A 13,646-nucleotide genomic window follows, 5' to 3' on the forward strand; every position below is an offset into this window, starting at 1 on the left:
TGTGTGCATGTGTGTGTGTGTGTGTGGTTTATATCTGATCTGAGGAGGCCTGAGACTGTCAAATGGCTCAGAACTTATATAATACAGTATTAAATTTTCCTAATCCTGACTCCCCTCCTCATGTCAGAAACTTTCAGGAAGGTTTGCTGAATACATTTCCAAATAGCGAGCATTTTCAGAAGTAAAATAATAGGTTTGTTTTGTTTGGGTTTGCTTTTTATTGATTGGTTGATTTATTTGTGTATGGGTGTTTCACCTGCATGTGTGTCTATGCACTATGTGTGCAATGTGCCCAGGATCCAAAAGAGGGAGTCTGATCCCCTGGAACTGGGTTAACAGACAGTTGTTAGGTACCATGCTGGGTCCTGTGGAAGAACAGCCAGTGTTCTTACCCTCTGAGCCTTCTACCCAGCCCCAAAATTGTAATTTTAGGTATTTTTGGGTATCTACTGTCAATCTTTTCCTTTTCCTATCTTTCTTTCTTTCTTTCTTTCTTTCTTTCTTTCTTTTTTTCTTATTGTTTTGAGACTAAGTATCACTTGCCTTGTAGACAAGACTGGTCTTGATCCACCTGCCTTTTTAAAAAATTTTTAGTTGTTCATTGTGATATGGTACACTCCTTTAATCCCAGCATTCTGGAGGCAGAGTTAGGTGGATCTCTGAGTTCAACACCAGCCTGGTCTACAGAGCTAGTTCCAGGACAGCTAGGGCTATTACACAAGAAACCTTGTCTCAAAAAAACCAAAAAAAAGAAAGGGGGAAAAAAAAAAATATATATATATATATATATATATATATAATATATATATAATATATAATATATATAATGTTGTTTTCAATATATGTCCCCATACAGATTTATAAATGCTTTTTGCATTGTCTAATTTTAAATCAGATACATAGATGTTTTCTTTATATTTACCTATGGACTCTGTTAACACATGTGGATTTCAGTTACTGTCTAGTGACCTTTCATTTTAGCCTGAAGGATTCCTTTAAAATTTTCTTTCAGTTTTGATGAATAGTTCTGCTATACATAAAAGGCCTGCTGGACACATTTTTTTTCTTTTCAGGACTTGAATATTCTTTCCCATAGTCTTTTGTCCTCCAGGATTTCTGATGCTAAATTATCATTTAACTTCAGTGACAATGTTTTATATATGACATGTTGTATTCTCAACTGCTGATTTCAAAATGATTTAGATATGTTTTGATAGTTTTAAATAAATCTATTAGGTATTGGTATCTTTCTCTTTATATGCATGTGGTGAAAAGAGAGACCTGGCTCTTGCAAGTTATCCTCTGACCTCCATACATAGCATCTGAGGGTGGGACACAACGCATACACTTGGTTAATTTAAAAAATAGCTCCCCTAATGGGTCTGAAGGAGAATCTTACTGTGTGGGTGATCTGTGATCTGTGCTAGCCTCAGACTCTGTAGTTTTCCTGTCAAACCTTCCTGTGGTTCAATTACAGGCTTGGGCTTCCGTGCTTGGTTCTCCTTGTGGTTTTTATTTTTATTTTTTAAATAATACTGCTATCTTTCTGTTTGGTTATTTATATGTTATATGTACAGAAGGCCTGTTAAAGCCAGTTACCCATTTTAGAGTTATTTGTTTATGAAGTTTCAGGAGTTCTTTATATGTTATGAATATTAATCCATTACCAGATAAAAGGACATTTTCTCCCTTTCTTTTGTTACCTCTCCTCACATCTGGATCCACTCACTTTCTGTCTCTTCATTAGAAAATAAACAGGCTTCTAAGGGATAATAGTAAAATAAAATATAAAAAGATAAAACAAAAACTAACACATTAAAATTAGACAAAACAGACAAATAAACAAAAGGAAAGAGTGTCATATATATATATATGACCTGTAGGGTTAAAGTGAGAGTGAGTGTGTGTGTGTGTGTGTGTGTGTGTGTGTGTGTGTGTGTGTGATAAAAAGTAAGATAAAATTTAAAAAAGCCCTGGCATCACATTGTGCGACAGGGAACCTCCAAAGATGCCATTGAGTTCATTTCCTGTTGGCCATCTCCTGCTGGGCATGCAGCCTACCCTTCAGAGTAATTTGTTTCACCAATGAGACTTCCTTGGAGAAAACTAAATTTCCATTTGGAAGAGGTTATCAATTGGAGATAGCTTCTAGGTTAGGGATGGGAGCTGTGTCCACGTCTCCTTTCAGGGTTAGGACCCCAACTGGTGCAGACCCACGCCAGCCCTGTGTGTGCTGCCTCAGTCTCTATGAGTTCGTGTGTGAGGTGGTCCTGAATAAAGCAAATAACAGGCCCATCAAAGACAACATGACCAAGGGCAACTTAAGGAAGAGTTCATTTGGGCTTATAGATCCTAAGGGAGAGTCCGCAATGGTAGGGGAGGCATGGCAGTAGGCTCCTGGAGAGCTTGCATTTTCAACTGGAAACTCCAAGCAAAGAGTGGGGCAAGGCTATGAACTCTCAAAGCCTACCTCTACTGATATACTTCCTCCAGAGTGGCCACACCACTTTCCTCAAGTCCCTGAGTCTATGAGGGAAATCTCATTCAAACCACCACAGTTGTTCACTCTGAAGTTGTGGGTATGTTCTTTTAGTATCCAAAGCTGGTCTACTTGGAACTCTTATCAACTACAAGCTTTTGTGTGCATCTTTGTTACTGAGGTTGATTGGTTGTTGAAATCCTTAGAAAGCATTACTTAGTAGCTTATGATACTGGAGAAAGAGCCCCAGATTCTGCAGTTTTCTTCATGGGTCTCTGTTCTCTGGTCTGATTATTTATTCCCTCATTTGCTCTTTGATGTCTTCAGCATATACTTTTCTTTTGTTTTTGGTGGTGTTGTAATAATGATTGAACTGGGCCTCGTATATACAGAACACATACTCACTGAACTCATTCAGCTCCTCAGCTGTCTTCAGGATTCAAGTTAGCCTCATTTACCTTGTCTACCAGTACTAGTGGTAGAATTTGCTCTTCCCGCAGAATACAACGTAAATAGACACTCTGTTCTTTGTATTGTGGTAGTGCCTGTTCAGCAGTGTCTGAAACTAAACTCGGATACATCAAGATTGATATTTGATAATTTAAGTTTAATGTTTGTTTTGTTGACAAGTTTGATAAAGGGAATTATCTCGGTTACTTTTCTTTTTCTGTGACAAAGCACCATGACCAAGGCAATTGATAAAGTGTTTAATTAGGCCTACATTTTCAGAGGGTTACAGTCCTTGATGGTGGAGCAAAAACATGGTAGCAGGAACAGATGAGAGCTAACATCTGAACTACAAATGAGAGAAAGAGAGAGACACAGGGAATGATGTAAGTCTTTTTAAACCTCAAAGCCTGCCCTCAGGAACACACCTCTTCCAACAAGGTCACATCTCCTAATCCTTCCCGGTACAGGTGGTTGTGAGCTGCCATTTGGTTGGTTGGTGGAACAGTTCACCAAGTGGGGACCAAGTACTCAAACCTATGAGCCTATGGGCTCCATTCTTATTCAGGCCTTCATAGGAATCATTAATCTTACTCCATTAAACGTAAGAGTACAAGTGATGGTTGCTTGCAACATACTATTTGATCCGACTTGGTTTGGTTTGAAGACAGGTTCTCACATAGGCAGGCTGGCCTGGAACTCAGTGACTGTCAACTCTCCTGTCTGCCTCCAGAGTGCTGGGATTGCAATTGTATACCACCACACCCAGCTAACTACACTACATCATTCTTTTTTTTTTTTGAGGGCGGATTGGGGTTCAAGGCAGGGTTTCTCTGTACTGCTTTGGAGCCTGTCCTGGAACTCGCTCTGTAGACCAGGCTGGCCTCAAACTCACAGAGGTCCACCTGCCTCTGCCTCCTGAGTGCTAGGATTAAAGGTGTGTACCAACACCACCTGGCTTCGTCATTCTTTACAAGCATCACAGTCAATCATTTCTGTGCATTTTATTTTATTGATATGTTGGATTTTTTTTCCAACACGTTAGGATAATGGAGCATTTTATTGTGGAGACTTACGGGCTTCCACACTGGGAATGGGGCTCAGACAGGAGAGTCAGAGCTTCTCTTCTGGAAAATTATAAGCTATAAGAACTATCTCTTCTCCCTAGCTAAACTTCAGAGGCGAACAGATGCCAGGCAGGAGAACTTCAGAAGTCCTAGACCAGCTTGAGCAAGTTTTGTCTCAACAAAAACAAAAGAATGAGATTTTTTTTTTTTAATTTGCCTTCATACAGAAAAACTAGTTGAATTTTGTTTGTGTTGTTTTTGGATTTTTATATGTGTAAGTGTTTGCCTGCATATGTGTATATGCACCATGTGTGTGCCTAGTGCTGAAGGAAGCTGGAAGAGGGCACCAGATCCCCTGGAACGGGAGATACAGAAGGTTGTGAGCTGCCATATAGTTTGTGGGAACCAACCTTGATGCTCTGTAAGAGCTGCGAATGCTTTTAACTTTGTAGTCCCCTTCTTAGGCCCTCAGCTGAGGTTGTATTATTGTTTGTTTCTGACTTTTAATTATGTGTGTGCATGTCTGTGTGTGGATATGTGCATATGTGTGTAGATGCCTGCAGAAGCCAGGAAGGGGCATCAGGTTCTCTGGAGCTGGAGTTACAGGTGGCTGTGAGCTGCCCTCCTTGGGTGCTAGGAACTGAACTCTCGTCCCCTGAAAGAACAGTAGACTCTTAAATGCTGAGCCATTCTCCAGCCCTCTGGTTGGATTTTAAGCTAACATTTTTTGGTTGCTTCTTTAAATCTCTTTCTGAGTTTTAGATCGTTGTGTTTTATTTTCTTTACCAAACAGGATTTGCCCAATAACATGATCCATCAGGTGCCCATCAAATCCCTCCCTCAGGAGTGGCTGTGGTGTGAGACGTGGTGCGATGATGCTTCTAAGAAGCGGGCAAAGACCATCGACTTGGTGAGCTGCCTTCCCTGCCCTGTGACCTGTGACAGTGCCTGGCTGGTTGCTGACTCTGGTTTGAGTTGACTTCCTCTAAGTTGTGGTTGGAGCTGCAAAGCACGTCCTGGTCATTTCAGCCTGGCTCTTCTTTGCTTGCCATGAGAAGCCAGATCCCCATGCAGCTGGCAGAGCCACTTCTGCTGAGTCACTCCTTGTCTTCCATTCCATCTCTGTGCCTGGAAGGGTTTCCATTTAGCCTGCAGACTTTGCTGCCTTTGGGTTTGAGAGTATCTTTCTGTGTAACTGGCCTAACCTTGACATCCTGATCTTTCTTTCCTCTGTCTCATCCATGCCCACTGGAAACTCCTTTGAATTCTGTATAGTATGCCATTTCTTTAGCTCCACTGAGGTGTGTTTGTTGTGTTTTCAGTGTAATAATCCCATGACTAAAGAGCCCAAACTGGAAGCTGCTGTGCGAATCGTCCCCGAGTGGCAAGACTATGATCAGGAGATCAAGCAGCTGCAGATCCTCTTCCAAAAGGAGAAGGAACAAGAGAGGACACAGAGTAAGTGTGTGCCTGGCCTTGAATAAGTAATTCTTGGTTTCTGGTGTGTGTGTGTGTGTGTGTGTGTGTGTGTGTGTGTGTGTGTGTGTGTGTTTTCATTAAATCTGCCAAGGTACTAAATGAATAAATTTAGATCAAAACAAAATATATACTCATTTGAAAGAAAATAGTGTAAAACAGGAATATTGACGTGACGATGGAGTGTATTTAAATTGAAGATAAAAAAGATATCGGACTTTTTACATAAAATTTCAACTTTTATTCCATATCATTTTATTACAGCTTCATAATACGTTCACTTATTTAGAGAGGGGAGCACATCACTAGGCATGGCAGCACATACCTTTAATCTCAGCACTCTGGAGACAGACAGGTTTGAGGTCAGCCTGATTATGTAGTGAGTCCAGGCCAGTCAAGGAAACATAGTGAGATCCTGTCTCAAAACAAGAACAAAGTTAAAAAAGCAAACACACATACAATGTCATTTTAATTGGGTAGCAGCAAGCTGAAAGAGCATAATGTCTGTGGTAAGACCTGTCTTTCTGAAGGCTGGATATAGTTCTGTGGTAGAACACTTACCTAGCATGTGCAAGACCCTGGGTTTCGTTCCTAGTGCTTCCAAGGCTAGACATGGGTCTCTGTACAAAATTCTTTCAAATTGTTTACAGTCAGAGTAGGAGTTTTGTCTTTGAAGCTGCTAAAACTTACAAATAAACATTTAATACCTTTGCCCATCCATACAAGTCTTAGCTGTTTACCCAAAGCTAAGAAGCGAGAAGATCAAGCATTAAACTCATTTTTCAGCTACATAGTGAGTTTGAAACCAGCCTACAAAAATAATGAATAAGTTGGACTTTGGGTTTTAATATTTCTCCTACTTTAAACTTATCCTAAGAAGCAAATGCCGAGCTTAGGTCTTGAGTGACTTCACAATCCATGGAGACTGCCAGGATAGTAAGTATCCTATCTAGAAGGCTATGCAGTCACATGGTCACAATAAAAACAACTCGAATTTGGAGCAGGAGAGATGGTTAAAAGCACTGTAATTCCTATTCCAGGGGATCTGCTGCCATCTCTTGAAGTCTTTGTGGGCTCAGCATGCATGTAGTATACCAATATACATTCAGACAAAACACGATACACATAAAAGATGAAAACAAATACTTTTTTTAAAAAAATGAAATTCATTATGAAATTTATAGATAAGTGTACAAAGAATATGAACAAAATATTCAAAAGAAGAGCCATATAGGGATAAGGAGACAGAAATCAAGTTAGAGTTACCATTAGTATCTGCTATATCAAAAAATATCAATATATTGGTAGTGCTGTACATGGAGGAGACAGTGGTGAGACTCTGGTGAATGAGCCTGGCTGAAGCTGTGTGGCTCTAGAAAGCCTTTGCTTAAAGCATAGTGTCTGTTATCGGGAGCCTCTGGAATCCTGTACCACTGGTGTGTCTGTTATCATTGGGAGCCTCTAAATCCTGTATCACTGGGCTCAGTGGGCAAGATGCTTGCTGCACAACCTCATAATGACATGGGTCTGATCCCCAGAACCCAGGTAAAAGTGAAGGAAAGAACCGACTCCACACAGTTGTCCTCTGACCTACACATGTGCACCATGGCATGTGCACATAATAAATAAAAATCGATTATGACAGAAAATGCTTCAATACACAGCAATTCCTCTGTGGAGAAAGCATCTTAAATAATTCAATACAAGGGAAAACAGTACACACAAAGAAACTTACTTTTCTGTTACATCTCAATTAGTAACATTAAAATAATTTAAGGATCAGAGAAAACAGCTACCCTGGCACACAAACCAATGCAGAAGTGCAGAAGATCTCTGGAAAGTATGTTGGCTGAGAGCCAGTGCTGCCCTTGTGAAAGCAATGTAGTCACGATTCCAGTCAGCGGCTCTTAAAACTAAGAATGGGTCCTTTCTCTTATGTTTGCTTTTAGACTTTAATACAAAATTGCCAAATCCCAAGCTCTTGTAGCTCCCTCCACCTGAGAGCTACAGTGGGGTGTGTTATGAACAATGCTCATACTGTGTTGATGACTTAAGTCTTATATTCTCTTGTTCTTTTCCATAGGACCTCAGAAACATGAAGAATTATGATCTTTGGAGGAAGATAGGAAATCCGACCATCTGACAGTTTTTGTACTAAATGCTAGGGTTTTTTTTTTTTTTTTTTTTTTCTGATCTGTCGATACAACTGCTGATAAACTGATTAGGCAGGTGTACCACACCTATTGATTTAGACTACTGCACCCTAGTGGGTGCTGGATCTTTGGGGCTAAGGCTCTGTTGGATTTGTACCTCAGAGGAAGACACATGGCTGATCTTCTGGGACTCCCTTCACACCAGAGGGAGAAATGGTGGCAGCAATTGAAAGAAACTGAGTCTTTGGTGCCCACATCCAAGAGCACACATTGCTGCCCTGGCTCAGAAGCTGGCCAGAAAAGCCACCATGTCCTTCCTTACCTCAGTTTACCTGCAGCCCTCGCTGCACGGCAGATGCCCACCCTGCACAGGTCAGGCCGGCAGATGCTTCATCCAAGGTCCATGCCTCAAGGTCTATGCCAGCATGCTTCTCACATCTCCTGCCCCACGGTCTCTTCCCAAGCATTAGGCTCATTGTTGAATTGAGCCCAACCGATAATCATGTGTCTTCAGGGTTGGCTCAGTTGCTAAGAAATCAGTCTTCAGGAGAACTGGGGTGGCTTGGGTGAGGGTTGGGGAAATGATGGGCAGAGGAAGAGTTTTGTGGTGTTCAAAGGTAGAAGACAAAAAAATTGGCCATTCTCTTTCAGTCCATTGTGGCTTAATTTAAAGGAAGCTTTATTCTATTCACAGTGAACTTTCTAGGTGATTGTTTTGTAAACAATTTTTATATTTATGAAAATGTTTGCTTTTTCTTCCTACTTTCTAAAAAACTATTGGTATAAGTTTCCTGGCTGGGCACAGATGTACTGAGTCCCTCAGTGATCCATCTCAGTGTACTCAGCCTCCATCTGGATGGCCACCATCCTGTCTGCCCCTCAGACCGTGTCCTTGGACTTTTCTTTCCCAGATGCTCTCAGACCTATGGAACTCGGTTTCCTATATTGTCTTTTCCCCTTTTATTTGGCTCTGTGGGTTGCCTTTGGCTTTTAAGACATGCCCAAGGCCTGGTCCAGTTTTAAGGGTTTCTCTGTGTAGCTTTGGAGCCTATCCTGTGTGAAGCAGCAGCTGTGATTGCTTTGTGTGTCCATGGCCACAGCCCAGCCTCACCTGATCAGGAGCATCCTGGGCTGGGGAGCCTGTGATGTGGTGTTAACCTGGCTGCACGGGTGTGTGGTATCGTCTCTGCCCAGGAATCAGGGATCTGCAGCAGAGAGTTAGAGCATTGCTGGATACTGGCCTGCCTTCTAGCTCACGGGAGCTGTTCTTCCCTCTTTAACCTGCCTTTAAAAAATAAGAAGGGAGCTGGTGTGTGGTTCAGTGGCAGACAAAGTGCTTGTCTAGCAAGCTCAAGGCCCTGTGTTCCATCCCAGGACTGCACCCCCACTCCCACCCCAAATAAAAGAGTAAATATGAAGAGTGAACACACACTGATAAGTCCCTGCACATCTGAGCGAGGCAATACATGTGTTCCAAGGAAGAAGAATCTTCAGTAGCCATAGTTGGGTTTTGAATGGGCAGTTATTAAGTAATAAATAGTGAAAGATGCAAAACATCATCGATTGGGAACTCACATGACCAGCAGAAACCCCTTACCTCAGCCACCAGCTGGAGCTCCCCACTTAGTGTCCTAGGCAGAGCAGAGTGATCCCTCAGGTAAGGCTTCCAAGTAAAAGAACAAAGAGCAAACCTAAAGTACCATCGTCAGATTCGGTGCTCAGAACATCCTGCAGAAACCAGCGGGGGATGCTGAAGCAGGCAGCTGGAGTTCCCTTTCTCCAGGCTGAGCTTGCAGGTCCCTTTCCCACTGCGGGCACTTTGGTAGCAGGGCTAGGCTGATTCCTCCGACCTTGGGAAGGATCTGGGAATGAGTGACTTCCCAGCTATGTTCCAGGATGTCATATTTTGACTCATCCCCAGACAAAGGGCCTTGGAGGACACTTTGAGATAAACATGTTCCATAGCCAGCTTCCTAGCTCGCATATGACATCAACACACTCTACATTGCAACAAGAATTTTGGTTTTGGTTTTGGGTTTTTGGTTTTTTCGAGACAGGGTTTCTCTGTGTAGCTTTGGAGCCTATCCTGGCACTCGCTCTGGAGACCAGGCTTGCCTCGAACTCACAGAGATCCGCCTGCCTCTGCCTCCTGAGTGCTGGGATTAAAGACGTGTGCCACCAACGCCCGGCTTGCAACAAGAATTTTTAAAATAAAGATTTCACCACACATATGTCAAGTAATTGATTTTTCCCCCCTATTTTCAAATCCAAGAGTTAACTTAGAGCCAGCCTTTGTTTAGGCTTTATGTCCACATTGTATTACGTTCAGGGATGCCACTGCTGCTGTCCTCAACTGTAGGTAGAAACACGGTGTTCCCAGTGTAGTGGGAGCCTGTAAGAGCCAGAAATAGTCAGGTCACAGGGATGTGCTTTTAAATGTGGGCCCCAATGGCCACTTCCCTTCTTTGTACCAAGTCATTTACACTTCCTCTATGGGAAAGCAAGGTGCAGAGTGTCCTCTGTGGTCCTTCAGTCCTTCTTGTGTCACCACCCCGACATAGTCATATTAATAGTTGATGCTGGATAGGCCAGGCAGGCACAGCTTTCGTCTAAAGTTGTCCAGGCCTTCCTCTGTCAGCTTCTTCCTTGCTTCCTGTGGACTAACCATCTCTACAAATTAGGCAAATGCCCTAGGAAGGGTGTGCCTGTTGGTCTCATCTGATATCTCCACCGTGAAAAGGCATACTGTGACTGAAACGACTTTCGAAGAAGCAGGAAATAACTGATCACATGGGTGGTCCAAGCTTCTGGAAAGTTTGTTTTTGTTCTTGGTGTGCATGTATATATAATTTTTTTCTTGTCATGTAGTAGTAGTAGTAGAAAGTTTCCTTTCTGAATCAGTAGGGTAGTGTGAACTGTGACATGCCAGAATTACAGGCACCGGTGTGAGTCGGTCTCTGTGTTCTGTGGAAAGTGGCACTTGATTGGTATCTAGGGATGATGGGGCACAGCTCTCCAGCATCCTGGATTTAATGCAAAGTTGACAGTAGTGGTGTGTTAGCTTCATAAGACAGTTGACATTGTTAGTCTGGCAGAAGCTGCATTTCTGATTGAACATGTTTGTCTGCAGGTGCACACGCACTGTGCCGGGCCAGTCTGGTCAGAGGCAGGCTCCATGGCAGAGCTGGATTTCCTCCATTCCCTTGGAAATGTTGTGAATGTTCTGAACCTTGCTGAGGTGATGGCCTGACATATGCTCTTAGGCTGAGAGAGAGCCAGTGATATAGAAAGAAAAAAGGAACAGGAAGTAACCTTGACTGCTGTGATTTAGAACTGGCCAGACAGCTGTCACATGGTCAGGAGTACAGTGTCCTATCTCCTCCATGACTAAATCTTTTTCTAAAATTGTACTTCTTAGACCTGCATGACTAAAAGAAATCGTTTGCCTGAGGAGTTGAGAGGGAGCCCTGGTCCACTTTGCTGGATAGATTTCATGGGAAGCTGTCTAGTGGGAAATGTCCTGGTGACATGGACAGATTCTTTACTGTGACTTCCAGGGCTCCGTCTTTTTAGTGAGTTGTCAAATACTTGGCTTCCTGGGGATATTGTGTGATGACCAGAGTCGATCAAAAGGCTCATCGTGTTTCTTGTTTAGTAGCATTTTGTTGTTGTTGAAATTCACGAGCACTTGTCTTCTCTGCCTTAAGGTAATGAGGAAAGTCTTACTGAGGACTTCTCACATGCCAGATCGCGTTCAAGCACATTAAACATTGTCGCTCAGGAAGTTACTGAAATTTCCAAATGTCTGGAAGGTTCTCATTTGTCATTCATTCCTGGTGTTTTGTCTCTCCATAATAACAGAAAGAGCCCTTCTGTGTTCCATAGCAGTGGTGAGTCCATGAATTGGGCAGAGTCTCCTTCTCATGTTGTTATTGAATGCAGCTGGTGATAGAGTCAGCACCAAGCATCAGCAATGCCATGAGGAAGTCCATGAAGTTGGGGACAGAAAGCAGGCGACCACTCCTATGTCTCTGGGTCCCTAGCAATGTGGAGGGTCTGTGACTCATGAGTAGGACTTGGAGCCATGTTCTCTTCCCGCCTGTGCTTTCTGCACTGCCTTACTTGTCCCCATTGAGCTCAACAGAGAAATGGGCACCATTCCCTTAACCAAAATGCAAACTACACTAACCTAAGGTTGGCAGTTTGGAACAAAAAACTTCCAAGCACTCTGTTTTCCAGCCAAAAAAAAAAAAAAAGGAAAATGGAGACAAAGCTTTGGGTTTTTAAGGAAACTGTGTCCTACTTTCCATTCAAACCTCACTTAGCGTGAGGTTAATGTCTGTGAATGTCTTAGTCCAAAGGAATGCTGGTTTTATTATGAGAGTAAGCTCTGCTCAATACAATAAACTTCCTCCTCCTTCTTTACAGCTGCCTTGGTATTCAAACTTTCTGTGTGTGTGTGTGTGTGTGTGTGTGTGTGTGTGTGTGTGTGTGTGTAGGAAGGGTAGATTGGTAGAGGACAGTCTAACCCTTCACCTGTCAGAAGTCACAAACCCTGATAGTCTGGCCATAGCTAGTCCTTCAGATCTTGGGCCAGCAGCCAGGCCCCCAACTATGGGATCTGCCCCCAGCAGAGTCTGGATGACAAAGCAACCCTGGCAGTGCCGGCCATGAGAGGCAGAGGGTCACAGCCTCAAAGAGTGCTGGTAGAACTCCTTACTGAGTTCCTCAGGAGGCATGTTGGTTCTGCCCCTGCCTGTTCTCTGAGCCGTTCTAAAGCTGGAGTGAAGCTGAACACATCACACTGCTCCATAATCACTGCACACTTCAGGCTGCTGTGTCAAGTGTCCTTGCTGAGGTGGCGATCAAGAGGACCTTTGGGGGGCAGGAGAAGCTTCTACAGGGAAAGGAAGCGTAAATGGCATCCTGACATGGAAGTGGAGCCATCCTGTGTTGGTGAGGGACCTCAAGGGGGAACATGTGCATCTCACCGAGCAGTCCAGGCTGGAACTGAACTGGGAACAAGAGAGTCCCAGCCTTAAAGTAGATTCTGACTTGACATGGGTTTTGGGGGCTGGGGTGGGGTCTGGTGTGTGTGGGTGTGTGTGTGTGTGTGTGTGTGTGTGTGTGTAAGGACACTCTGACCTGCCCTTCTGCAGGACTCATCTACTTTTCTGTTTGAGACAAGTTCCCATATCTGGCACTCACCAGGTAAGCTAGTTAGCAATCCTTAGGATAGGAATCTGCCCATCTCTGACTTAGACTACACCTGCTGATTCCTTATTACTCTTAATATATCCTACATTTATGTTTTTATCCTGAAGTTTTAATTCATAAATGTATGTGTTCTCAAGGTTCACAGTGTGAAGATCTGAAAGACAAATATACTGATGTTATCACAAGTATGTGATAATCCCTGTCACCCCTGTCGCACATTAGCCTTCAGAGATGGTTCTTCAGGTTGGAAATTCGTCCTCTGATCAGCAGCCTCCATTACCCTAACCTCTAGCTCAGAGCTTTTCAAACTCCTTTCACTCTAGACTCCTTTTGCCTGAGAAATATTTATGTGGCCCTGAGTATTCAAAATAGATACATACACTAGGCCTTTGTTGATAATGAATTATGAATTTATTTTAGGACATTGTTTGGTATACATACAATTTTAGCATTTGTATTAGTAACTGTTCTATTGCTGTGGCAGGGGCAACTTATAAAAGGAAGGGTTTGTGTTGGGCTGATGGTTCCAGAGGGATGATTTCTATGGTGTCAGGGAAGCCTGGCAGCAAGCGGCAGGCTGGGACAGAAGATGAGGGCAAACAGGAAACAGAGTGAGAACTGGAGATGGTGCATGTCTTTAAATTCTGAAAACCCCTCCCACAAGTGACCACACATCCAGAGACTCCCCAGACCGAATCACCAACTGGAGACCAACTTATGGGGGATATCCCGTTCCATCCCCTGGCCCCCATAGTCTCAGGGTCCTGTCAAACTGCAAAATGCATGTAGTTCAACTTCAAAAGTCCC

General features: G+C 43.1%; 1 protein-coding gene across 3 annotated transcripts in view; it reads left to right on the plus strand.

Annotated features, from left to right (window-relative positions):
- Positions 1-12,049, plus strand: part of Uggt1 (UDP-glucose glycoprotein glucosyltransferase 1) — a 118,162-nt gene extending 106,113 nt beyond the window's left edge. For all 3 annotated transcript variants that reach the window (XM_027386884.2, XM_027386883.2, XM_027386882.2), the window contains 3 exons: positions 4,787-4,903; positions 5,316-5,451; positions 7,553-12,049. In XM_027386884.2, coding sequence (XP_027242685.1) covers positions 4,787-4,903; positions 5,316-5,451; positions 7,553-7,578 — 279 coding nt within the window. In that variant the 3' untranslated portion in view covers positions 7,579-12,049. The remainder of the gene's footprint in view (positions 1-4,786; positions 4,904-5,315; positions 5,452-7,552) is intronic.
- Positions 12,050-13,646: the final 1,597 nt, after the last annotated feature.

The sequence above is a fragment of the Cricetulus griseus genome (assembly GCF_003668045.3).
Source record: "Cricetulus griseus strain 17A/GY chromosome 1 unlocalized genomic scaffold, alternate assembly CriGri-PICRH-1.0 chr1_1, whole genome shotgun sequence".
Classification (NCBI taxonomy): domain Eukaryota; kingdom Metazoa; phylum Chordata; class Mammalia; order Rodentia; family Cricetidae; genus Cricetulus; species Cricetulus griseus.